Here is a 27,164-nt window from a genome sequence, read left to right on the forward strand (position 1 = left end):
GATACTCTAGACTGTCTTGCCGCTGCTGGCCGCAGGCATCTCAGATAATACTCTATCCGGCGAATGGGGGAAGTGGGGATGCCAAGTCGAGCAGGTGTTTTGTAAAGGTTTGTGGGAATAACCGATCGAGTAACCCAAGGGCGATCGTTGAAAGGGCTTACCAGCTGATAACCCCTGGCAACCCTGGTAAACCGACCCCTGCGCACTTGCCACACGATACAGTGTATAAACGATTCGTTGTGGCTTCGAAAACATAGTTTTCTCGTGTTTTATCTACTCTAGTTGTTGTCGCGTTTGCTGATTCTGTTGGTCCTGCCGCAGCTCCTGCAGCTGCTTGTCACTTCCGCTAGCCGCCCGCAGTTTTCCCACGAAGGAAACTTGGGCCCAGAGTTTCGGGTTCTGCTCGTGCCCGTGCTCGTACTTTACTTTTGTTTTTTATTTTTTTGTTCGTTCTGTGGCTGGTGCTTTAAAAGCAGTCGGCGGATACGCCGGCCCGAGCCGAATGTTGGGGGGCATGCAAACTGTGACCACGCCTACCCACCTAACAACTTGCCCCAGGAGCCAGAGTTGGGGCGCCCGGCGGAAGCTGCACCGCAGCTAGTTGCAAGTAGCCAAAGGTAATTAATTTTGTAGTTGCAGCCACGGAGAACTCACTTGCTCCTTTTCTCTCCGTCTTCTGTAGAGGCAGCCACAAGCTTTTGACAGTACGCAGCGTGCAAATGGATTTTCCATTTTCCATTTGCCATTTTACATTTACTTTAGTTTCCCCTCGGAATGAGTGGCAACATTTCCTCAAATACAAATTTTTTACGTGGCTTTGCCGCCTGCCACCCAGTGCGTGTGTCTATTAATTTTCTTGGGATGCAGCCATGTGGCCACGCCTCGTTGGGCGTTGACAAACGCGCCGCACAGCGCCCGGGCACTGATAAATGGCTGTGGGGCAGAGTCGCAACAGGGACTAGTGCGGGAATCGGGGACTGGGGCAGGAGCTTTCTGCTTCAGCAGCCTTTAACAACGGGTCTAATGGAGCGTTTGTTTTGGCTGCGTTGATTTTGCATATCCGAAGGTGGGGCAGGATGAAGAGAGATGTGCTCGAGGCCATGTACTCGGATGTCTGAATCTGCTGCAGGTTGTTTGAATTATAAATTTGATTTTAAACAGCAGCACACAGCACACAGCAGAAGCTGCAGTCTGTCCTGCTGTGTCCTGAGTCGTCTCTCTTTTCATTTGACTTGCCTTGCAGTCGGAGCCGTGACCTCCGGCACGGATCAGACCAAACAACCCGAGGTGCCAAAGGCCATGTCACTGGGAAGCAGGGAAACAAGACGCGTTAAAGTCAAAAGTTGTGACTGCCGGAGCAGCAGGAGCAACAAGCAGCAAGGAAGACAGCAACAAAGGCTATCAAGTGTTACTTTTCCAAGGACCCGGACGGACAGACAGGCAAGTAGAACAAGTGAATGAAAACGAAACGAAGTTATCAAGAAACAAGGCACAAGGCTATTACGTTTGTCTGTCCCTCCGTCCGGCCCTAGTCTCTGGCAAGTGTTTCGGCGTTGGGGCCATGGCCGTGGCTCTCTGGTAAACGACAAAATCGACCAGGAAAAAGGAAATCAACTCGGCCGCAAAGTCCCAGGCCAGACGGGGGCCAATCTAGGGACAGGACAGTCCAGCTCAGCCGGAAAAGGGCCCAGGCCCAAAACCGAAATCGTAGTGCGTGCCGAGAAAGTACTCCACGACGAGGAGGAAGGAGACGAAGAAGAAGAGGGCAAGTCTAAGCCGGGGCCAATGTCAGAAGTTAAAACGCAATAACAAAAAAAAACCCAACACTGCAGTGCAAAAGAAAGTGGGAAATTTCTAATCAAAGACGGCCTGTCGAGGTCAGAGAGCAGAGGGCAGGGCGAGGCAGAGGCAGGGCTTACGACTGGGACTCGAAAGTCGAAAAGAAAACATGTGAAGCCTTAGAATTGTTTTGCAATTGCCTGGTGCACCACCCCATGCCGGGGCATTATCACTCCATGAACTTCAGTTGTGTCAAAGGACATTATCTCCTTCGTTCCCTCTGTCTCCTTTTCTCTATCTCTGTGGCCCTCTGTCTTGGTCTGTGTCTCTATTTGTGCTCTCCTTGTGACCCGCTGAGACTAAGCTGCACTGCAAGGCTTCATAATTTCCACCGCATGTGGTCGTGTTCTGCCAGTTTCCCCCTCTCCCAGCGGGGGGGTGACACGTCTTTGGTTACGCTCTCGACTTGAAAATTGAATTTGCCTCAGGAATGCGGGGGATATTATTATTTGCGGTGGTGGATGTATTCGTATATTTATTTTTGGCAAATATTCGAAGGTAATTAATCAACTGCCACGCGCACATCTCAGCCCACACATTTCCAGAATTCTATTAGGCAACAGCTGTGCCTGTGCCTGTGCCTCCGCCTGGTTCTGGTTCTGGCCTTGGTTAAAGTTGCTGCCTAAGCCGCTGCAAATCCCCTGAAAGCTTTACCTGTCCACACACCTGCCAGGGAACTTGCAAAACAAAAACGGGGCAGCCGGCAACAAAAAATTCCGAAATTACAGAATTATGCCAGCTGTCGCAAATATCCAGAGATCTCTCTCTCTCTATCTCTCTCCCTTTCTCCCCAATGCCAAAGAAGCTTAGCCAGAATAGTAGCAGAGAGAGAGAGCAAAATATATGACAAATCTGTATGAAAGTGTCTCTCTATATGGGAGTTTTATTCGCCTTTATCGAATCTGATTTTGTTTGGTTTCCTTCAGAGCCAGAGCTCAGCACTCAGCAGATCCTTTCAGCCCGATTCAATCTCTCGCAAAGGATTTTCCGCTGAATTTTATGCTAATTATGCCGCTAAGCTTGGAAACTTTCAAAAGAGTTTTCGGGGGTCTTAGAGCGCTTATAGAACTTCGAGTCGAGTCGAGTCGAGGCGAGGCATCAGTCGGCAGTCGGCTGAATGTTTGCCCAAGACATCTTTGCGCGCTTATGCAAACAGATTTGCGCTGACTTCAGGAAATTAAATTCCAGGCAAAATATTCGCACACATTAAAAGCATCTTTTTATACCCGATGTTCAAAAAGAGTATCGGGGTATATTAGATTTGTGATGATTTTGAAGATACGAGAAAATCTTGGCCAGTTCGGATCATTATTATAGCCAGAAGAAGCAAAGGAATTTGCATTTGCTGTCTCTCTCTCGCACATTCTTCGTCGTGCAATGTGCGCGCCCCCTTGCGGAGGGCACTGACTGAGTATCGGCTATAAATGTAGGGTAGCGGCCCTAGCCGCGACTCACATCGCTCCTGCTCGCTATTTTTTTATCCGCACATTTTATTTATGGCCAAATGCTTATAATTTACGTTCCACAGTTGCCACAGACGGGAAGCCGTAGAGGCGGAGGTGAGCCGGCCGGCGTCTATGGCATCAACACTTCCGCGAGAGACGGCGACGCCCGTGTCTGTGATATCAACTGAGACGCTGGGAAGCGGAAATCCACGTAACGGAGCAGGAACCGTAGGAATCGCAGGAATCGAAAGACGAAACAACAATGGCCGTGGCGAAAGCGTTGGGAAACCCTAAAAAGAAAGGACATGCTCGGGCAGATTTTGTTGCTGACGGCAGCAGCAGCAGCATATGGCAAAAGTTTAAGTAAGCAATATTTATTTTGTATTTCCATTCTGGTTTCCATTTCAATACAGATTCTCACATAGACCGCAGTCTGGAGCGGATTTCAGCAGAGCTGCTCTGCGCGTGGTATGGGGAAAATATGAAAAATTGCAACATATTTTCCTCGACTCCGTCTGGGGGCGAAAGTTTTATTTGTTTGCTTCATTGCATGGTCGAGGCATTTTGTGGTTGAGCGAGTCTCAAAGTTGCTTTGCCAGGAACACATTTTTAGAAGTTAAGAGAAAGGCAAAAAGGGAGGGGGGGAGAGAGAAACGTGGGGAAAAACTAAAACTGCACACAAAGGCAAATTTGTTTTTGACGATGCATCTGCCAGGGGGCTTTGGGTAAATGGTATCGGGTGCATGTACGTACGTACATTTATATCCGTAGAACTTGGTCACTTGTCTGGCATGTCAATAAGCCATACCATTTGCCATTTTTGCGGTTCTCAGATATGTGCAAAATACTCCGTAAAATAGTTTGGTCGAGAGATATATTGACTTGTGGCCAGTGCCATGGAATGAGCTGCATTCATCATTGATAATGTTTGGGGGGGGGAATGTGACACTCACCTCCTTCGTCGGTCATCACCAGGATGGTTGTCTCCGGTCCCAGGCCTTCCGGGTTGAATACCTGCACGGTCACCTTGTACTGCGTGTACGTCTGCAGGTTCTGTATTTCATGGCTCTGCAAATCGGGGAAGGAAGTAAACATTTTGTGAGAAATATTAAAATTGCTTCTTTAATATGCAAAATATACACACACACCAGAACCAGCAAAGACTTTTCATTTGTTGGTAGTATAACAAAATAAAGTGGAGCACTTTCCAGCAAGTGCTTCTATGAGGCAGCACCGCCTCACAGGCGGAACCCCCCTCCGGGCATTGAGCAGGCTTGGAGCGGAAATTGCGCGCTGCATACTTTTGTGCGTTGCCGTCGGCTGGCGTCGCGTCGCTGGCAAATATGAAAATTGCAGCACTTAAAATTGATTTGCAGTGCAGTGGCGATGGCGCTGCAGAAAGGAAATTGAGTTGCTTGGCAGCTAGCAGGCAGCAGTCCTTGGCTTAATTGCCGTAGCACACCCACCATGTGCGAGTGGTTAAGGATTCGCCTCTCGCTTTTGTGGCCTTTGTCCCTGAATTTCGCGAGTGGTGTGTGCGGCTGATTAAAGTGTAAGCAAAGGTCAAAAGCAGTGCCAAACCATAAAACAAGCCGCAGACTTAGAGTGGTTCAGTGCCTCCATCACCCACACACACACACACACACACACAGATGCAGAGAGACACGCAAATGGTCAAATGTGGCTACTGCCTACAGCAGGCACAAATTATGTAGCATACATTACGGCGCTCTTGCTTGCTCCTCGGACTGTACATATATGTGTGAGCATGTGTATGTGTGTGTGTCTGCGGTTAGGCCACAAACCAACGGGTTTTGACTCTCTGCGAGTCCTGGTGCTGTGCTTAGAGCCGGATTGACTGCCATGCCAACAGCTTAAGTGGCTGCTCGGTGCCCAGAGCTCTACGGCTTTTCAGACGGCGCCAGTTACTATCGCAGTTATTTTTACCAAAAGCGTTATATCTTATGGTCTTTCTCTATGTACACACACAAATCTCTATGTGTGGTTGTGGGTGCGCTGCTCTGCGGCTCCATATAATTTCATTTTATTTAGTCGCCAGTAAATGAGGCCGAAAATTTACAACTGCTTTTATTTTTATGGACAGCAAAGAACTTGGAACTGCCCGAGGCCGAGGGGACACTTAATTGATATAATGTAATTGATAAAGTTGTTCGTGCCGACTGCTGGGTGGAGCATATTGCATAACTCGGGAGAAGGAAAGTGTGAAGCAGGAAAAACCACTTCACTTCGCCTCTCTTCCCAGCCGCTGTCTCCATTTCCCTTTGCGTTAATTAGTGCTCGCGGTGGTTGGCTCTCACGCACACAAAGGCACACACATACACACACACACACTCATGGAACCACAAAAAAAGAAGCAGATACAGCCGCAGATGCAAATTCATCTGTCAAACAAATCCGAATGCCTGCTCGCAACCAAAAAACTCATCACTTTGCAAACATTTTTCGCACTGAACAACTCTATTTTACGAGTATGGGTGTTTTTTTTTGTGTGTTTCCTTAGTCCTCCCACAGCAATATCACCGTCGGGCAACGCTTTTTTTGAGCATTTTCCTGGTAACTGAGCTTCCTTTAGGGCCAGCAGCAGCAGCCTTTGAGGTATCGCCTGGCTCAAAGTTCTCACTCTGCCTCCTTCTCCCTCTCTGTGTCTGACTTTTGTCAGGCTTTTATCAGTGCGAAAGTTGCGAAATTTATGCTTTACGGCGCAGAAATTTTAATTAGAAAATTGGCAAATTTAGCCCTGCAGGACACACCCGCGAAGCAGCAGCAGCATCAGCAGCAGCAGGAGTCGGAGTCGCCTCACACGTGACAGCTCAATGTAGATGCCACTGGCCACCAGGAGAGGTGGATGGAAAGAGGATGGGGGCCGAGGGCCACTGAACGCTGATGCTGCGATATGGGAATAACAGAAAGCCATGTCCTGGACTCCGCCAAATGACTTGAGCGCAAGTGCGGGGAAAAAAAAAAGGCCAGGAATAACTAAAGTCGCACGTTTCTGCCTGCAAGGATAATATTTCAACATGCCACTGACATGCAAAAGAGAGAAAAATAGTGGAGCTCTGGGCACGAGCAGAGTGTGGCATGGCACGGTGGCGGGAACGAGTGGAGAGGAGAGTGAGCGGCAGCTTCTAGATAAGAGCAAAATATGCACTCGAGCACAAAAGCGTGCCATGCTTGTGGCAATCAGGCGTCATCCGCCTCCTCCACTTGCCATTTTTGGCCACTCCGTCGCGTCGCGTCGCGCCGCGCCGAGTGTCGTACGTGAGCATTATCGCTAATAATTTTTGCATATTTTAAGCTGTGCACGGCCCGGCCCGGCCCGGCCAGTCCTGTCCTGTCCTCGAAAATCCGCTTCATTCGCATCCGGCCCCAAGCTCCAGGCTCCATGCTGCAAATGCATTCCCCGAGCGGGCTTAGTATTTGGCTCAAATATCTCCCCAAATGTCCAGCGGTTTGACTTTCAAGCGTGGGGAAGGCTTTAAGGCGACGGCTAGGAGTGGAGACGACCAAAATTTAGACAGGATATTGATTGAATATGGACAATAGGTGGAGCGAAATGGAGCTATAGATATGCACTAAGGAAAGCCAAAGGTTGGACTGGAGGTAGAGGCCCTCAGCTATGGATAGATGTAATTGTAACGGCCACAGAAAGATGGAAAGCCAATTTAGTAGCAGAGAAAATCAGAAATATATTCGTCATTCTTAAATCTGATTGATTGATTATTCTAGCTCCTTTCAGTAGAACGAGACCGAGTACGTATTCCCAGGCTATTTGTTGCTAGATCCGTTTCAATTTCGATGGACTATCTGCTCCCTGCACACACCCCAATTGCGTGTTGAACTGTCCCACACTCGCACCCACGCACAGGCAGACACACGGAAAGATACTAGACAAAAACTGGCCCCAGCTGAAAGAGAGGGATGGAGAGAGAACTAATCGTTAACAAATTGCTAGTGATAGCGTGGCCCCAACGAGATATGGTAAATGCCCCCTGGTAACACCTTGACAGGCCGCCATCCGAAAAACACTTGTAACCGTGCCGTGCCCCACGTGTGCCTTGGGTGTTGGGTATGGCTGGTCTGTTGTGCCAGTGTGGGAAATGTTTTTCCTGCCGCCAGGTGTAAATTACTTTTTAATACCGCCGCTGATGTGACTTTAAGCCAGCGAATGACAAGACGGAAAAGCATTCCTAGACAAACTTTAACCCTGCACAGAGTGCGATGGCAAATGGTGGGAAAACATGTGTATTGTATGGATGGGATTGAAAATGATATGCACGTCGCAGAGCAGACATAGAAACAGACAGACACAGACAGACACGAACCAAAACCGAAACGAAATTGAATGACGCTGCAGGTATCCGTCCTATCCGCATCCACACGAAGGGTCGCCCCTCTCTCTAGCCCCCAAAGGTTTCCGTTGCATTTCCAATATGGCAAAAGTGTCAGAAATCATGAAATTCAATTATCTTTGGCCTGTACAACTAAATAGGAGAGTTTTCTGAGAGGCAGCAAAGGGTCCCACATGCTAGAGATGGCAAACGTTGTCGATTTGGAGCACGATAGTCGAATAAACTACCGATAAATGCCTCCCAACTGATGCCTTGATGGTTGGACAATAATATACAGGTTAAAATTGGTGTTTACATACCTCCACAGTATTATCCCTTATATAGATTTCCTTGGTATCATTTGGATCGCGATCGCGTGGCCGATATGTGATGCGATAGCCGAGAAACTCCCCGAGAATGGTATCCGGTGGCGGTGGCTTCCATGAGATGTACACCGACGTCGAGGACGTGTTGTGGGCCGTTGTCGGTATGGGCTTGCCCGTGGGCGCTGCAAGAGATACGAGTACGATGGGTTAGACTTCGCCGAAAAAACTTTGACTGGCAAAAGTTTAGCCGAAACTCAAAAATTTCAAATTAAAAACGTCGCGTAAAAGTTTCGCCTACCCTTCCAGCACCAGCACCACCACCACCACCACCACCGCCGTGGCGATGCGCAACTCTGACCTGTCATGTAAGCCGGAACGTTGTCTGTGGCATTGTCAAGTTGTCACTGTCACGCAACATAAGTTGCGAGTGCCCCAGCCCGGCCCGGCCCGGCCCGGCCCGGGATCTGGATCTGGATCTGGATGGGGGGCCTATGGTTGGACCTGGCTAAGAGCCTTGCCTATGCGAATTACTCGCAAGTTAAATGATGCGTGTGTCGCGCCACGCTCAGGTGAGTGGTGCAGAAGTGGGGCACAGCTAAGGCTGCTGCCAAGGTGATCTGGCAGTTTGCCAGCAATAGAATGGAGAGTGGAGTGGGAGTGGAGGTGCTCTGAATACTTCAACGAATGTATAAATAAATTAAAAGATATGTTGTATCTTTGGGTTGACATTGATGCTGAGGCTAAAGTTGCTTCTGCAAATTGAAAAGTTTTCGGTTTTATTCCATCTGGGATTATGGATCTACTCAAGTGCTAGGCCCAGTTCCCCTTTCGGCCGAAATGCTTCTGTCATTTGGTTAATTTATGCATGCCGCAAGCTTAATTTATACAAATTGGCAACTCGGCAACGACCGCAGAAGCCCCAGCCCCCAGCCCCCAGCCACCAGCCCCCAGCTCCCAGTCCGAAGACCTTAATGAGCTCAGGAGCTGGGACACACACACTATTGACTAATTTGTAACCGCATGTGTTGCAGTGGCAGTGGCAAAGGCAGTGGCAGTGGCAGTGGCAGGAGCAGGAACAGGAGCCATGGCTTCCTGGCTGCTTGGGTCGCATTCCTTGGTGCGTGAGTGCGGGCTATGCTGCGGCATAAATGCTATTTCACACCGAAATGTCGAGATGTCCCTGTCCCTGTCCTTGGCTTTGGCCATGGCCCTGGCCAGCCGCTGGCAAAGTCATTTCCAATGTTCATAAGACAAATGTGTTGCTAATAGCTTGTCGCTGTTGTCGAGAGGGAGTGAGGGTTACCACTGCTGGTTCTGCTGCTGCTGCTCTTGCTTTGATTAATGTGTTTCGCGCTCTTAAAGCCTATGGAAAGTTGTGTGACTTTTTGGAGTCCATTTATATACATATGTGGGGCACACGCACCAAGAATAGGCCTCGATTAATCATTGTCTGTGGCAGCCACAGCCATAGAAGCAGTGAAAGCAGCAGGTGAAATGTCATGGACAGTGGTTGCACCCATTAGATGCCATTGAACATTGCCCAACTATTTCGTTAAACTTTCTGTCAAAGAAGCTGTCGGCTTTGTCCTCCTCGCATGTCAATGAAATGAAAGCTGCCTCTAAAATTTAAGTGTGCCCGCATATACACGTCGTCCTCCATAGTTTCCTGTGGGAGGACGCAGTTAATGACAATTTCCGAAGGAGGACCAGCCGAGGAAGACGCAACATAAAATGAAGACACACCTGCCCTTTTCCTGGTTCTGGGTCTGGCCTACCGTCAGCGGGAAAATAATTAAACGTATACAACGTGAGGAGGAGACTCTGGCTTTATGAGGCCGTAATTGCTGGCAGCTGGCTCACGGCGGAGAAGGAGACGGAGCCGGAGACGGAGAAGTAGGCCGAAGAAACTGCGACAACTTTTCATTGGCGGCACTTAAAAGTCGGGCCAAGTCGTTGCCGTCAACCAAATTGAAATGAAAAATTAATGTGATTGTAAAAATTGTTATGTTATGTCATGTGTCTCGTAACTTTGTCCCCTCCCCTCGCAAGCCTATGCGCATAGTTTATGATCTGCCAGCAATAAAATGTGTAGTTCCAAGGAGAGCCACAAATAAAGGCTCTAGCTTTATTGGATATCCCTGAAGATCCAATGGCAGTTATCAGAGCGTCTTGGAATTCCATCAAATGTCAATTTGTAGCGTTTAGTCCCTGCTTTTGGCTGGGAACAATAGAATGAGGGTGTAAAAACATACCTTCCCGCAGCGTCACAATGTAGTAGGACTCCTTGGACGGTGGACTCATGCCCAGCTTGTTGACGGCCAGCAGGCGAAAGCTGTAGACGGTGAAGGGCGTGAGGCCGGTCACCTGATATGATGTGGCGTTCGTTTTGGTATAGATGCGAGCCAGTTGATCCCAGATGCCATCTTCGCCCTCTCTGCGAAAAAAAAAGCAAATCATAATTTAATATTGACATGGAAAATTCATTGAGCAATTAATCGAGTGAAATAAGCGGGTTGGATGGCACACATTTTGATGGAGCCAAATTATTTGAACGTATCATATTATTATTGTGCATTTATATTGCAATTACTAGCTCAATTGCCGCACTTAGCCACACAAATGAGTGTATACAGATGCGGTATCTTGCCACAGATAATGTTGCCATTTTACGGCTGCAATCTGCCAGCGGAGAGCGATCCCAACATGCCATACAAATACGTCCTCGTACATAAACCATGGGCATAAAATGCATTATGAAAATTTATATAAAACGGATGCGGATTTGCATGACACTTGGGGGTGGCGCGCGGGCTCTTTGTCTGGGAGGTGGGTGGTTGACCTCTTTTGGGACACAGGGCATGAAATGTGTGCTGCCGCCCATAGGCACTAAAATATTTATGCGCCTTTTTACCACATAGATACACCCCAATACCTACATATGGGGGACAAAAAATATTTGCTTTTCCTTCTGTTGTTGCTGTGGCACGGCCCTGATGGCGGTGGGGCCGCATATAAATTACTCGCAGAAGCCCGACCGCCCCCGCACAATGAACATTTTTCATGGCACATTTCAAAGCGTAGTAAATTTTGGTTTAAACTCATATAATTTTGGCACATTTAAGTTTTTCCGCGGGGTGCGGTGGGGTGGGGTGGGGCCCCGCATAAATTTCGCGTTGTCCCAAAAGTTTGATTATAATGGGAATTACCGATTCGAAAGGGAGACCAGACCTCGGTGACCCAACTCACGCGGCTTTTATGGCGTGATTAAAAATTGTTTTAAATACGAGCCGATGAAAAATTGTGCAACATTTTTATGAATGGCCGAAGAGCCAGGCAGCCAGCCAGCCAGCCAGCCAGCCGGCCAGCAAAAGAAAAAGAAAAAAAAGAAATGGTGTTGGGGGGAAAAAAATTGATTAAAATTAATAAATGCGTGCGAGCAGCTTCCGCGTTGAGTGGGGCACATCTGTTTGCCCTGGCAATGGGCATTTAGTGGATATATATCGTGTGTCGTGTGTGCTCTCCCCCCTCCATCCCATCCCATCCCCCCAGGGGGCAGGGGTCAGTGGCAGTGGGCAGTGGGCTGTGGGCAGTACCGGACAGGCACGCTGCATCCGAAGGACAGGCAATATGTATTCAGTTTGGTAAAAAATTGTTTGGCGACTTTATGAAGCATGCAACGGGAGCCAGCCCTGTACCTCCCACCCTACGGCTTGGATGTATGAAAAACATATGAAAAATGTAGTGGATCCCATACAAAAAGCGGCAGAAATCTCTGGGAGAGCAGCAGCAGCAGCAGCAGCAAAGTAACCACAATGGCAAATAAATTTGCGGCCTTTCCACGGACATGTATTGGATGCTGTCGTTGTTCTGGTTTTTCCCATTCGTAAGCTGCTTTAAAATGGTTGCTTACTTTTTTGCCTTTTTAAGAAAATGAATGTGTATTATTATTATTATTATTATGCATTTGTGTGTTTGGGTTTGGGTTTGAGTTTACTTTGTATGGGGCATGGTATCTCTCCCTATGGGTTCAAGGTTTACGCACGAGTGTTGTTGAAGCAGGGAAATTTACTTGCGGCGCCAGGCCCTTGCAGATATATGCAAATACTGCCCGAGGCATGCCGCAGATAAGAGAGCCGGACACTTAATGGGGCAAAGACCGCAGAGTACACAGGGATGTGGCCAAATATTTTAAACAATTTAAGCACTAAATTTAGCCACCATTTATTGCATATTCGTTCATGACAGCGAACAAAAAATACAGGAACGAAGGAATTAATTAATTCGAATCAGAATTCGAATCAGAATCAAAGAATGGCAAAAGTCATATGTAAATCCATGATTGTGGCTCCCAAAATGATGGGGAAATAAGAGTATGTCATCAACAGAGGATATAGCTTTTAATATTATGCGGACCCCTTGTTTTTTTTTGTGCTTCAACTAAGTATTTCGCTTTGCTGGCACTTCATTCCGTATGCACACAGAATGGAAAATGGAATGAAATGGAAAACAGTATCAACATCAGTTGATAAACATGTCAGAGCAGTGGGTGCCACAGTCACAGCCACAGCCACAGCCACAGCCAGAGTTTGGCACAGTTTTTGCGGTTGACCGAAAGTTATCTGGCATAAATATGTGGCATGGCATGCACATCATATCAATGCACACACACACACACACAACCAGTGGATGTGCAACAGTTGAGAGGGTCTGTGCAATTTGGGGATCGACTTAACGCTTCGAAGGGCCACCTCAACCCCATTTTCAATTGCATTGGCAAGCCCAAATCCAGCATAAGCATGTCACCATCATCATCATCGTTGTTGACGCTGACGTCTTTCAATTTCGCAGAGAGCTCATGGGAATACTCGTATGGAAGCCCGCTGCCACCATCCCACTTATGCCTCACTTGCATGCATATGCGCAAATAAACCGAATCAAGCGAAAATGTGAATAAGAGGCGTTGCATCAACAGCAGCAGCAGAAGCACTTGCCCCCTGCTACACAGAAGGAACTCGACTCTCTCTTCCATATCGATGGGAATTTACATAAAATGCAGTCTGAAGCAAGTACAGCTTTCGGAAGCAGGCAGATTCGGGAGAGGGCCAGCTTCATTTTGTGTACGCGATGCCCAAAAATGTACGCACACGCACACGTACACGTACACGTGCATGTATGCTATGCACGCAAATACACTGACAACACACAGACACAGGCAGCCGCACAGACAGGACAAACACTTGGCAGGCGCTCGCGCGTGTTCACATTTCCGCTGGTGTTTGCCTGTGTGGCGGTGGTGGTGGTGGTGGTGGTGCAGTTGTTTCTTATTTTGCATAAATGCACCGCAGGCTCTGCTTTCCAGTTGGCTGTCATCGATTGTGCCACAGCCATAGCCATAGCCGGAGCCAGTGTCTTGTCGAGGACACGCCTCAGCCCGATCCCCATCTCCCTGGCCCCGGCCAGCCTTCTCCATCCGCTGCATGCTGCTGCAGTTGATGGAAATTTATTGAAAAAGTTTCGGTTTTTGGTATTCTTTTTCGCACATTTTCCTTTTGGCCTTTGTATTGCGTTGGCTCTGGCTCTGGCGCTGGCGCAGCGTTCGCTTTTTATTTCATGCCCCGCATTGAGTTCAAGTTATTCGGAAAATAGCCCCGTGCCACAGCCCCACACAGTGCTTAACCCGTCCCCCATGCCGATGGCTTTGTGAGTGTGTCTGTGTGTATGTTTTCTTTTCTATTTAAATGGAGCACAAGTGAAGTGCGTATCCATGGTACTCGTCCATATCGTCGTCATCCTTTTACATATTAATTAAAGCACCGCTGGACTTGTATTCGTACGAGTACGCGTGGAGGGGGGCTCAGGCTCAGGCACCGACGGATGGATGGATGGATGGATGGGATGGGATGGGAATGGAATGGGATTGGCACCTCCACGAGACTTACACGAATCCCATTGAATGCACCCGGTCCCTGTATTGGATGGATGGATGGATGGATGAAAGGCTGCCCTCCGGGCAGGGATAATTAAACGTGGGTCCAAGCCAACTGTCGCCCTGTGCTTATTCGGGCTTAGAGCCCGATGATGAGATTGCTAGTAATCATGATGATTATGAAGATGCCCCTGCTCTCTTTCATTAGCGGAATGGGGTCAGCCTTTGGCCTAGCAAAAGGCGCTTTGCATGTGTCAATCATGGAAGCGTCCGTCATGGCTGCTGCAACAAGCCATCAGCATCCCCCCATCCCCGCCATCCCCACCGCAGACACCACTTCATCAGCTTAAAACAACCCATGGCGGACCGGCTCTCCATTTCCCACTTTCCGTTTACCATGTCTTTCAACCCGTTTTTGCCCCAACATCAACACTTACCGCGTTTCAATAATAAAATGCGTGACGGGTGCATTCCGCGGGTGTTGCGAGTGCGCCCAGGATAAGTTCACCGAGCGCGATGTGAAACTTATCAACAATGGTCGCTCCGGTGGATCAGGCACATCTGCATTTAAGAAAAGAAGAAAGGAAAAACACAGAGAGATACAGAGAGAGTCAGTGGATGATTGCAGTGGAAAACTGGCAGCTATCTGGGAAATGCAAATGGAAATCATGCCAAGGCGAGAGCTGCAACAATAAAAACACAAGTGAGAAATCGAAAAATAAACAGAACAGAACAGAACAGAGCAGCACGGAAAAGCGAACGTATCTGAAAATGAAATCAGCAAATGGCGCGGGGCACGGAAATCACCCAAGTAAACCGGAAAAATCATTACAGTAGTTATGCGTTTCATTAAGAATACAAATAAAGGCTGGCCCCAAAGGGGCCAAAGGCAACGAAAAATAAGAGATAATTTAAATGAAATTTATATTGTATTCGATCGGGGAATGGAATGTCTCCTTCTCTCTCTCTCTCAACTTACCCTGAACCAGCAGATCGACAATGGCCTCCGGTATATGGCGATCGTTGACCAGACAAATGTACTCCGACGTGTCGCTGGCCAGGGACGGGGAGAACTGCAGCCCGAAATTGTCCGATAAAAGTTGTATCTGCAACAAAATGTTTGAATTTTTAGTGGAATTTTGTGCCCGAAACTAAAACTGAGACGTTTATACAGGGCAGCCGACTAGAGTTTCCACTTAGGGTAAAAGCAAACTTTTTAATAGAAAGAACAAATATACTCGTACGAGTATGTATGTATGTCTACCCAGCCAGGAGCCAGCAGCCAGCAGCCATCAGGCATCAGACAGCCTCTGACAGCCTCAACTGCAAGAATAGTTTTCATCATTTCCAGCACTCGACTCGGCTTGAACTTTCCCCTGGAAATGCTAAATTTGTATACATACATAATCTACTTTCTGGGTTATTTCTTGCACCAAAATGCACTTGCCCCCCGCCTTACTGCCCCCCAAAAATTGAACAGAAGGACGGAGGCCCTGCCTGTATCTCAGATGCGTTTGCTTTTTCTATTCTGATTTGCAGAAAATTTCATAATTGCATGAAATTGAAAATACTTTCTATCTATGCATCTATATATATACCATATATGTATATTCATGCAGCTGACTGAAGGTAGAGGGTTCTGCGTATGAGATGCCACAAAGTGGCTGCTCGTTGGGCGATTTTGGTCAAAATTTAAAAGGGTTTTCTCATCAGAGATTACGGCGATACTGTAATTGTGTTTCTGGTGAATTTATGGTCGAGCCCGAAGCTTCGAAAATTGAGAAAGCAAAATGATTTTATCCAGAGTGCAAACAATCCATCTCGCTCCCTGATTTGCTGCTGAAGTATCCTGGCTTATCACCGCATGCCTGAGTCTGTTATTTACTTCTGAATCTTTTGCTGCATGCATGGCCCCAAATTACAAGTTGCTCCAGCCACAAGGCCGGCTGCATCCCCATCAGGATCAGTGGAACGGAACGATGCTTGGTGGCATACGAGTCTATGAGTGGGTAAAAGGCATCTATGAGGCAGCCTGAACCCACAAAATATTTGCCCAAACATTTTCCATGTGGAATTTTTAATTTTCTATCCGATTTTCTGGTAAACTCTAATTGCATGCATTTCCTCGTTTACATGAGTGAGTGATTTGCGGCATTAAAGGCAAATCTCTCGTCCTTTGGGCAAGTGGATCTCCTTGAGAACACACAAACATGAATTATTTCTAGTCTTGGCCATAAAACAAAAGTTAATAGCTCTGCGGGAGGGGGTCGCGGCGTGTGTGCCGAAGGCGGGAGGGGTTATGTGTCAGATGTAATAAAATGAAGCAGCTACTATGCCAAGGTGAAAAACTTTTAATACACATAATAGCCGGGCCGGCACAAGTCGAGCACTTGCCGGGGAGGCGAAACTTCAGGCAGAGCAGAGCAAAGAAATGCGAGCTGGACCCGTACCCGTGCCTGTGCCCCGTACCCGTATCCGTACCCGTAGCCAGGCACGGATTGGGACCAACTTTGGCTGCAGCTCAAGTGTCCCAGTCTGCCATTTAACACATAGTTGGGTTCTAGCTGCAACCAAGGAAGGTTCGCTCGCTGCTCAAAGTCCCTGCACGAGTTCTCCATCATCTTGTTCGGAGCTTGGGCTGGGGCTGGGGTTGGGGGCAACTTCATCATTCCCGTTGCCCGCCTCAATGGCCCCACGAGTGCGTTTAAAGCCAGAGCAGGCGGAGAGAGAGTAATCATTCCTTGGCCGCCCTTTGCCTTGAGTTCCTCTGCCAGATGGCAACCACTTGAACATTTTTTTGCGCCATGTCGCTTTTATTTTAGTGGAACTATCAAACATTTAAAATATATTAGCCGCGCCGTCTGGCAAGGGTCCTGCGCCTGCTCCTCCTCCCTTTGGCCCCCACTGATGGCCACTTTGTTCTCTCGACTTGGGCTGCACTTTCTTGCAGTCATCGCCTTTGTTGGATGACGGCTGGCAAAGTTCAAACGGCCGCCCTGCCTGCCCTACAAGCGGCCATCAATTATTTTAACAGCTTCGGTCTTTGCGCCCGGAGAAGCCCCACAATATATGTATCCTATCCTATCCACTCTCGGGCCCCTGTCTGGGGAGCATCGTTAGGTGTTGAAATGAATTCTAATATGACATGAACGCGTCCCACTTTGGGGCCCGTTCCTGCCACGGATATTCCACTTACCCGGGGACTGTGCAGCAGGGGTATCCTGTTGGCGAACTGCGCGATTGTCGTCGATGCCGTCTTCCACACGAGCGTGTCCACCAGCGAGTGCTCGTTGACGCCCGGACAGGGTATGGTCACGTTTTTGCCAGCCTCGGCGTTCACCTTAACGTAGTCCAGATTTGTGACGTCTGCAAAAGGGAGAAGGGGAAGCAGAGCTGGTATTAGTACTTTATATAAGAGGATGATAGTAGAAAGTGCTGGGAGCATGTAGCTGCTGGTAGCTGGTAGCCGGCCAAAATGTAGGGCATTCCATTGAAAAAGTTCAGGCACTCTTTCCAGAGAAGGAAGCCTCTCCTAACCCATCCCCTGCCAAAGGGGGAGCTCAGGGCCCTCTCCAAAGAAGAGCTCAAGTTATTTGGAAAGGAATATTTCTGGCACACAAAAGCGTAAAGAAGCCGCAAAATGTTTTGGTAAAATATCTGCAAGGCATTTTAATTACATAACATGTTTACGGAGCACTGTACCTGGACCTGTACTGCTCTGTACCGGTACTGATAGCCTCAAACTGAAAGCAATTTCATGCACTAAACTATTTGCACTGGCGTGTCCGACAGTCGATGCCAGTTGGTCACCTCCACAGGTGACCCAGTCCTGAACACTGGACCCAATGTCCGAGAGTGGAGCTTTCATGCATGCAACGACAACGACAACGACAAGAGCAGCAGGAGCAGGAGCAGCAGCAGCAGCAGCTTACCACCCAGATCCTTTGGAGCAATATTTGTTTTTGAAATTGCCAAAAATGCATTCCAATTTCGAGAACCCAGACTCTGACTCCGAGTCCGACTACGACGACTACGACGACAACGACTCAGTCTGTGTGGCCAGAGCTCCAATTAAAATTATAGAAACAACAAATCGATTGCCGGCTGGGCGGCAGGGCCCAGGCTCTCAACGTAAGCAGCTTTGGCAGCTGCAACGGCAACGGCAACGGCTCTCCGCATAAATTGGCAAGCGTTCGAGTGTTGGTAATAAGCATTAGGCATGACATGACTCCAATGGCCAGAATGGGCATGCTCCTGTTACGACTACCACCAGTACTACTACTACTACTACTACTACTACTACGATTGCTACAGCGATTGTGACTGGGACTGGGACTGGGCCTGTGGCCCGCCACTTGCAATCAATTGAGAAATCATGCTGAAAACCCGGCAATAGAGGGAACAACAGCAACTGTCTGTCGTGGCATCGCCAATGCCAAAGCCAAAGAGAGACCCTCACCCGAACCGCCCATTAGCCAGGCCAATAGCCATGGCTGTTGCAGTGGCAGTGGCAGTGGCAGTGGCAGTGGCAGTGACACTGTGGCACTCTGGCAAAGGCAGTTGAAACTCAACTGGTTGCCATATCGACTGGCACTCTGGTACTCTGCTATCTGGTATCAATGCTACTCGGTTTTTTGGGCCATTTGGGCTTTTGGCTCGGATTTTGGGCTCTGGTGGCTATTTTGAAATGGGTGCCAGCTTATGTGCAGCTCTGGGACCTCTTTTGAGGAGCGTTGAACGTTGGCAGTATTGATAAATTATCGATTCAATGCTCCCTGAATGGCGCCTCGAACTTGGTCGCATATTTTGCATAATACAAGCCCAATGCTGCGGCCTGCCCTGGGGACATCCTTCCCTATAGAAGTGCAGGGTACTGGCCCTGGTCCTGGTCAAATTTTGTGTAATTTATGATTTTCGTCGCCGAATACAGAGCTCGCTCCAGACGCCTAAGGTGTGGGGTCGGCGGTCGTGGAATTTTTGCATATTATGCGATGCGCATACAGATGAGCATAGACCGGAACCATACCCGTAGATGGCGCCGAGTGGGGGAATAGAATTTTAATTTCCTGATGCAAAATGCCAATGGGCCCCCGCGTAGAAGCGCCCTTGGGTTCAGGAAACAATTGCAGCAATTTACGAGTGAAAGGGACCGACGACGACTGCAATCCATTGACCACATACGCCGCGTAGATGTTGGCAATTAAGAAACAAACGGAGCGACAGACAGTCGCTGCAAAATAAATTATAATTATTTTGTGCAACTCAGAGGAGGGCCCAGGGGAATGAAATGGAATGGAATGAAATGTCTGGCCACAGGAAAATTAGCCAACGACAATATCCAAAACAAGTAGTCAAAAAGCGACAGCCCCTCGTCAAGACAGGCAGGCAGCAGGCAGCAGGCAGGCAGTGCTTCTATGGGTGGTCCGCTTCGCTGACTTTGGCTAATAATCAAATTGAATGCAACCCCCGATTGAATGCCGCCGAGCGACCGACTCACCCGGCAACAATTAATTTTATTTATGTTGATTCTAATCAACGAAGGGCCGTGCCATGGCGGGCCGTCCAAGACCGGGGGTCGGCGGCTGCCATGGCGAACTGTCTGCTGGGGTCCCTTTGAAATCCCGGCAGCTGAAGCTCGTCTGAGCGTATAAGAGATGAAAAATATTGAGTTCATGCTCCAGTGCTTCAGAGCTTCAGTGGTAAAACCCAGTCAGTTCTGACCCCAGTCGGACCCTGCCTCCCCACCCACTGGGAGTCAAAAGCATTACAAATATTACAGCACTTAGATGCGTCTGATTGTTTGTTCTGGGATTTCGTGAGCTTCGCCTCCCCTCCCCACCCCATTCCGATGCGTTGCCATGTCACTTGCTAGAGTTTGAAGCACATCCCAAAATTGAAGGAGGACAAAGGACAGCAAACCCTGGAATAATATTGGCTGCTTTGTTGCTGCTGAGGAATGATCATTTGCATTCAGCTGCATTTGATGCTTAGACCGTTTAAGACCCCATTCGCAGAAACTGCCATTGATTGTCAATGGGGATTCCCCCTTCGGGTGGTGTTGTCCTGCCGTTAACCCTTTGGCAAACAACTTTGGCCGTATTTGCCTTTCAATTTCTGCACATTCTCCGCTCCTATGCGTCCGCTGCTGAGTTCCTGTTGCATTGAAATACAGTTTGAATGGACTCCGGCTTTGTGCGTGTGCCACCAACAAGTTGCAACGTTTTATGGCCCTTGGAAGCGAGTGGAGCGTGCAGTCTGCAGTTTGCAGTGCATCTATTTGGAAGCCATTTCGATGCAATTCTCTGTGAAGCAATGGCATCCATCTGTGGGTCTCAAAGCGTGGGGAAAATCGCTGAAAATTGTTAAGCCACTTGAGAGAGTGGATGGAGTGGGGGACGGCGAGAGTGCATCCATCGCACAAGGATTCAGTCCGCTTTGGCTTATATTAACCGATCCGCAGGCCAAACCCAGGGCCACGTTCACGTCCACATCCACGTCCATGTCCATGTCCATCCTCCTGCGGTGCATCCGTTTCAGCTCGGATTAAATTCTGGATTGAATGAGTAATTATCCAATTAAAACTCAAGTTCCTCGTTGAACGGTGGACACTGGCTGGCTGGCTGGTTGACTGGCTGTAGCGGGTATCCCTTAATGCTGTGCAGCCAGGCCATAACTTGAGGCACGTGGCAAGCGCGTCAGTCAAGTGCTTGAAAAGGATGCGGCACGCATTTGTATGTGTGTGTGTGTGTGTGTGTGTGTTTGTATCTATGTGAATGGGACTGCCTGTCTATCTGGCCGTCTGTCAGGCTGCTGTTTGTGTAGACATTCAGTCAGGTTTGAAGGGAAAGTAGATGCGTGAGCAGACATCGCTGGCCAGGACAAGGGAGCATCGTTCTCATGACAACCCACACACACATACGCACAGATACAGATACATATACATGCACACACACTCTCTCTGAGAGACAGACAATATCCCTTTTTTTATGCCTGAACGCAGCAAATAATGAAATTATGACAAGCCGCAGGAGTCGTATGGTCGAGGGAGGGAGGGTGGTATCCTTTGCGAGGCAGTTCTTGCCGCACGGGGCGGATGCCGAACAGGAGATAAAAGCTGACAAGTGGCGAATGTGAAATATGATTGAGCTTTTCATATGCCACATGCCCCGAGCCCAGCCGAGCAGAGCCCGACCACGCCCTCGAGACACTTTACTTTAACTAGGCGATGCATACCCTCTTGACAATGGCAATGGCCCTGCCACAGCCACTGGCACTGGCACTTGAAGTGTTTCACTTTGGGTAAACATATAGCCAGACGGCGGACGAAGGCCTTTCCCGCGCCAGGAGCGGCCCCAAAGGATCAGTCAATAATGCTGACATCAAATTGAAGCCAAGCTGATGGCAACTGTCAGGCAAATGTGTTTCAATTTCGTTCAACTTCAACTTTTGCACAGCGAAAGGGAAAGGGGAAGGCAGCACCCGGTGTGCGGCATGTGGCATGTGGCTAAAGGGTAGCACACGGGCCATGGGTTCCGGGGCAACCGACAGTCGGCGGCGGCCAGTGGTAATCCCTTCCGTTTCATTACACAAATGCGGCTTAAAGAGAGAATATATAATAATACCTACAACAATGCGAAAGCCCTATAAAATATGAGCCATATTAAAATGCAAATAAACCAAGGGATACGATACACAGCCCCACCACACATGCAATATTGTGTATTTGTATATAGTCTGCCCCGGACAGGTGCCTGCCACAATGTCCATCCTTCCCCTTCCACTTCCACTTCCCCTTCCCCTTCCGCCTGCCATTTATCCTTGTTAAATTGATATAATTAACCGAACCGAACTGAACCAAAGCTGGTTTCGATATCAGAAAACTGATCATGAACAATGCGCCGGCACTCTTTGCAGCCTCATTATGGCCGGCGTCTGCAGACTTGCGGCGCTCGGTCTCAGGCCCTTGATGCACATCCTTCGCCCCCCCCCCCCCAGCCCGCCAGTGTGCCAGCAAATTGGCGCTACAGTGGCACGCTGTGTAAGCACAAGAGCTGTTGCAGGGGCAGGGGCGGGGGGCTGGGGCTGGTGCTGGGGCAGGTATCCTGCATCCTCTTTCATATCATCCTCTCGGCCTGGCCAAAATTCAAATGGAAAATTCTGCACATTTTGCGATGTAAATTGGAATTGCCGACAGGGAAGCCGAGAGCCAGGAGCCAGGAGCCAGTAGCCTGGTGAGAGGCAGCGTCAGGTGAAAAGTGAAAGGCTCGAATGCCGTTGCCACTTTTCCGGGCAAAATTTGAGAATTTGAGCGCTTTTTTTTGCTAGTTTAGAAACGCTTCGAGTGTGCTCTATGTGTCGGTGCATGTGTCTGTGTGTATCTGTGTCCTGGCACTCATCTAAAGGGTGTGTGTGTGTGTGTGTGTCAGTGTGTCGTTGTCGCCCTTGTCGTGGCTTGCAGCTTAGCGTAATTAAAGCTAAATAGCCTGCATAATGAGAAAGTAATTAGCGATGTTGCTGCCACTGCCACCGAGAGTCTGTCTGTGCTGTGGCGCCACTCCACTGACACTGACACTGCCACTGCCCCTGCCACTCCTGCCCTGTTCCTGTCCTCTTGTGTCCTCCTATCTAGTGCCATCCACAGCCGTATTCCCTTTGATCTATGGGATGAGGGCAGAGCAAAAAAACAATAACCATGTGCATAATTTATTCTGTGATTTGCCCCAATAATCTTTGCTCTGATTGTTCAACATCAGCCTTGACTGCACAGCACAGTGGATACTTCTACTAAATTAGTTTATCTAACTAAAATAATGTTGGTCCTTATTTTATGCTTTATTTTTATCGCTTTTATCGATTAATATCTTTTGATTTATGGTCCAGTGGCTGTCCATGGTAATTAATTTTAATCGTTGTGATTTCTTGTGTTATTTTTTTATGCGGCTTCCGGCTGTAAGTTTTTTTCCATTTGCTTTTCAGCATATTTAATGCTGCCTCATGAGGGATATTACCTATCTTTCGGCGTTATCTTTGCTTCTTTATTTGCTATGGAAATGTATTGGTTTTTAATTTGAAACCGCACAATCGCAAAATCGAAAAGAAATTACAATTCTCTGTTGTGTTTGCATGTCCGTCACCTGGCACGCCGCCCCCATCCCCATCCCCATCCCCACCTCACACCTCTCAGAGCAGTGTTAAGTAAATAAAACCCCACCCCTTCGCTGGAAAAAAGCAGCGAAAATGAAAGGAAAAACACACATACTCGTACATCGAAGGGACATGGAACTCAAATACCAGAGTAAGTTCTTTTCTCATTAAGCGCTGTGTTTACACATAGACACCCGCCCACACATACACACACTCACTGGCACACACACACACACACACTCGAACATGGCTATACATATTTGCGCAATTTTCACACCAGCAGTGACAACGGCAACGACAACGAAAGCAGCAGCGACTGTGGAGGAAAGCGAACGGGCCTAATGAGTCCAAATCCGTTGCCCGAAACTTTCGGTAGCCCCCTCTCCCCCGCGGGCCACACGGGCAGGCCCCGGGCCCCGTGTGATATCCATAGGATACTAAGCCCCCAGCCACTCCCTCCTAAAACGTTGTTGACAATAAAGGGCGGGGAGGGAGTACAGAGGCCAGAGTGTAATTTGTTGAAAAGCTGCGTGGTAAAAAAGAAACATGCTCGGACGGGACTGGACTGGACTCGACGGGCGATTGAGCAAACAACCGAAACAGCAAAGGCAACGGCAACAGCAACAACAATACATACACTATCCTTTGCAATAATAGAATCACCAATGGCAACAACAAAAAAGCACTACTAATAAGAGAAACACTGCCGCAAACAACATCCAACAACAGGAGGAAAACCAACAATAATAGCGCAACCAAAATACCGAATACTAAGTATGCCCAATATAAGTATAAAGAATCGATCCAAGGTGCCGAAAAGTAATACAATACCCTCTGAAAGGGTATACCAACATCAGAGAGAAAGAGTGTGTGAGGGCGGAGAGGTGCAGGGCTGGAGGGCTGGAGGGCTGGAGGGGTAGCAAGTTTTAATTAATCATGACGAGCTAAACAAAAGCCGAGTTTGGTAGTTGAAAGGCAAATGCTGTTCGGCCAGTAAACAACAGCGACGAAAGATGTCAGCGACAAACGTCTAGATAAATATATGTCACCACCCACCCCACCCCCTATAGGAAACCCAACCCGTGTACCCCCCCACCATCAGCGGGGGAGACAGAGACAGAGAGAGAGAGAGTGAGTGGCTGACAAATATTTGCTTGTGCGATAATCAAATTTACATTGTGCTGAAGTAGAAAACGAAGAAGCAGCCCGAATGGGGAGTGGGAGTGGGAGTGGAGTGGGCCACTTAGAGGTGACACTCGCCTTGGAATGGGTCTTGGATCGGTCTGGGATGTTTGGATGTGGATGTGGATGGCGTGGATCTGGCACCCTAATTGCGAGTCAAATGACACCAGTGGCCATTGGCATTTGTGGGACAGTGGTGTGCGGGCTGCAGCTGCGACAGGTACAAGCGCATAAAGCCCGCGGGCCCTGGCTCTGGCTCTGGCTCTGGCGTGCGGACCGCGTGTCCTGGAGTACAAGGAAAATTACTTAACTCTGGCCATCATTAAAGAGCTTGGCCCCCGGCAGCATAGCTCTTCCTGTGTCTGCTCCTGGGAAACACTCCACATGCAACTGCCACCATCTGTATGGCCATAAGCTGATGTTGCCTCCTGTTGCACGCGCGCGCGAGAGTCTGCCGCAGGACGTTAAAATTGCCACGCTTGATGTTGATGTTGTCTGTGTTTCTGGCGGCGTGTGGCAGGGGGGGGGGGGGGCGGTTGGAATGAGATTTTAAAGTGTATGTTAATGGGCACCCGCATGCATTTCCATGGGGGTAATGCGGGCCACAGAGACTTTCGCAATCTTTTGATTACTGCCAAAGGAAGGCCGGTCTCCTCATTAGGCAGCCATATCGAAACTTGGACAGGGCTCTACGCCCACCTCACATAGACACAGATATGGCCACTTGGCACGCCCACTGCCCCAAGAAATGACACGACATTGGCGCATTTATCTTGTGCCCAAATATTTGTGGCCAGGCGAATGCCGCGAACTTGGGCTGTCTAATAAATTAAACAATCTAAGAGGCAGTTGGCCTCCTCCCACTCACATTAGACACCCCTTAAGTCCTTGGGCGCCCCCCGCCTACGCCCCAGCTTAAATTAAACACAAACGACAAGTTGAACTGCAAACAAATGCGACAATTTATCTTACTTTCGTTTAATTGTCAGCGCCAAAATGCTGGGCAAGGCAAAACCAAGACAGCGTCCAAAAGTGGAGCAGAGTCATGATTAAATAATACACACTTTGTATACACACTGCTACGAGTATATGTATAAAGACATTTTCGGTTCGGTTTGTGAAAATAAGATAATCAACGTGAAATTAGCGCTGACAAATTGCCAAAATGCCAAAAAGGAAAATGTTCAGGCTCCGGCTCTCTGTAGTTGTAGGGGGAATCTCTTTGGCATTTGACAAAAACAAAAATCCCAAAAATTTAGACAACACACACACAACTACACGAACACACCGACAGGGAAAGCGGAAAAATAATGGGGAAAACGTATTTATTTTGCCACCAACGAAAAATAATGAAAACAATGCGAACCTCCAGTGGAACGGAGCCGTCTGCTGGCGAACAAAAATATTTTCATAGATATTTTTGCGCTATTTAAATGCCGCATATTTCCACTCCCATTGCCCCCCCCCCACACCCGCTCTTTCCATCAGTCTATCTCGTTCTATTGCATCCCCAGCCATCCATCTCTATCTGTCGCTACTTCTCCTCTCCTCTCTCTTCTGTTGCTGCTCCCCAAAAAGTACGCTACGCTTTTGTGGGCTGTGCGGCGTGCAATATGATAAATAGAGTGTGCAACAGCAACAGCAGCAGCAGCTGGTGGTGGTGGTGGTGCGGCGGCATGTTCATCACAAAGTGGGTCAGTTGTTTACTGACACAGTGACTCTTAAGTGCACCCGCGCAAACACACACACACACACTCAGACACACACACAAACAGTGGCTGCTGAAAGTATGCAGTGCAGCTGATGTTGCGTTGTGTTTGATACACTCGAGCGTCGACAGACGCACTCAACGCCAGAACAGCCACAGCATCTACAGTCGTGGCTGCTGACACAGTTGACACAGTCTACAGCTGTAATGCCACGAGACGGGTTGCGGGGCAGGGGCAGGGGCAGAACAGGGGCAGGCAGCTAACCACTCAGTCAACCTCGGGCAACACCCCAAAACCCACTCTGTTGCACCACTCTTGGCGTTTTGTAATTTTTATATTTTGTTTCATTGCTGCTGTTGAAGTTGTTGTTGCTGCTTTTGCTTTTGCTTTCGCTGTTGCAGTTGCAGTTGCAGTGTTTAGCAGAACCATTTTGCTGTGTGCCACTGACGGAAATGCAAGAGTGTCTCATTGTTTGGCCCTCGGCTTGCTCCTGGCAGCGTCATTTTGGCCAAGTACTTGGAAACATTTAAATGCTGAATTGTGAATCGTAATGGGTCTCGTCTCTGAGCCTGACAGCGAAAGTCGGTGCCGGGGTGGGCACAACTTTCACTCACTCTCCCCTTCCACTCCCACAAAATGGTTGGGTGCACTCATTGGAATTGAATTTTACCCATGATTGAGAAGAAGCAAATGAAATACAAGCAACGAAGCACTGACGCAACGAAGCAAGCACCTTGGCCACATCTCGAGCTGTGGATGTTCTCGCATTTCCCACCTCTTGGCTGCCATTGTAACCGTTTTTGCAGGTCAAGTGTGTGGGCGCATGCCACAACAATGGGGCACAGCATCCTGCTTCTACCACCGCACCCGCACACATACACACCTGAGGCCAGGTCGGGAGTGCTCTAAGTGAAACAACCAACACAAATACTGGCGCACGCTTGCCACACAAATAAACAGATACGACAAGACAGCAAGACAGGAGTAGGCAGTAGGCAGTAGGCAGCAGGCAGCAGGGATACGGCAAGCGAGGAGCAGGGAGCAGGGAGCCAGCCAGATTCGTCGTTTTAGCAGAGCAAACAAATGTCAAGCGTTGCGTATACGCAACGTGAGCCGTTGTCTAGCTTTTCAGCCGCAAGGCAAAGTTGCTGCCAATGTGGTTGTTGCTGCTGCTGCATGTTGTTGCCCCACTTGATTGCCAGGCGACATGTATGTGGCAGAAAGACCCATCCCCACCACCCTCT

The 27,164-nt window shown here is 48.6% G+C and overlaps 1 protein-coding gene across 3 annotated transcripts in view; it reads right to left on the reverse strand.

The window, feature by feature from the left end:
* The window catches only part of Ptp99A (Protein tyrosine phosphatase 99A), a 114,643-nt gene that overhangs the window by 59,078 nt on the left and 28,401 nt on the right, over window positions 1–27,164 (reverse strand). For all 3 annotated transcript variants that reach the window (XM_033377020.1, XM_033377021.1, XM_033377023.1), the window contains exons 3-8: window positions 17,082–17,251; window positions 14,865–14,991; window positions 14,323–14,446; window positions 10,212–10,393; window positions 7,954–8,141; window positions 4,238–4,352 (exon numbers count right to left, since the gene is read on the reverse strand). In XM_033377020.1, the coding sequence (XP_033232911.1) occupies window positions 4,238–4,352; window positions 7,954–8,141; window positions 10,212–10,393; window positions 14,323–14,446; window positions 14,865–14,991; window positions 17,082–17,251 (906 nt within the window). The remainder of the gene's footprint in view (window positions 1–4,237; window positions 4,353–7,953; window positions 8,142–10,211; window positions 10,394–14,322; window positions 14,447–14,864; window positions 14,992–17,081; window positions 17,252–27,164) is intronic.

This window comes from Drosophila pseudoobscura, chromosome 2 (genome assembly GCF_009870125.1).
Source record: "Drosophila pseudoobscura strain MV-25-SWS-2005 chromosome 2, UCI_Dpse_MV25, whole genome shotgun sequence".
NCBI lineage: Eukaryota > Metazoa > Arthropoda > Insecta > Diptera > Drosophilidae > Drosophila > Drosophila pseudoobscura.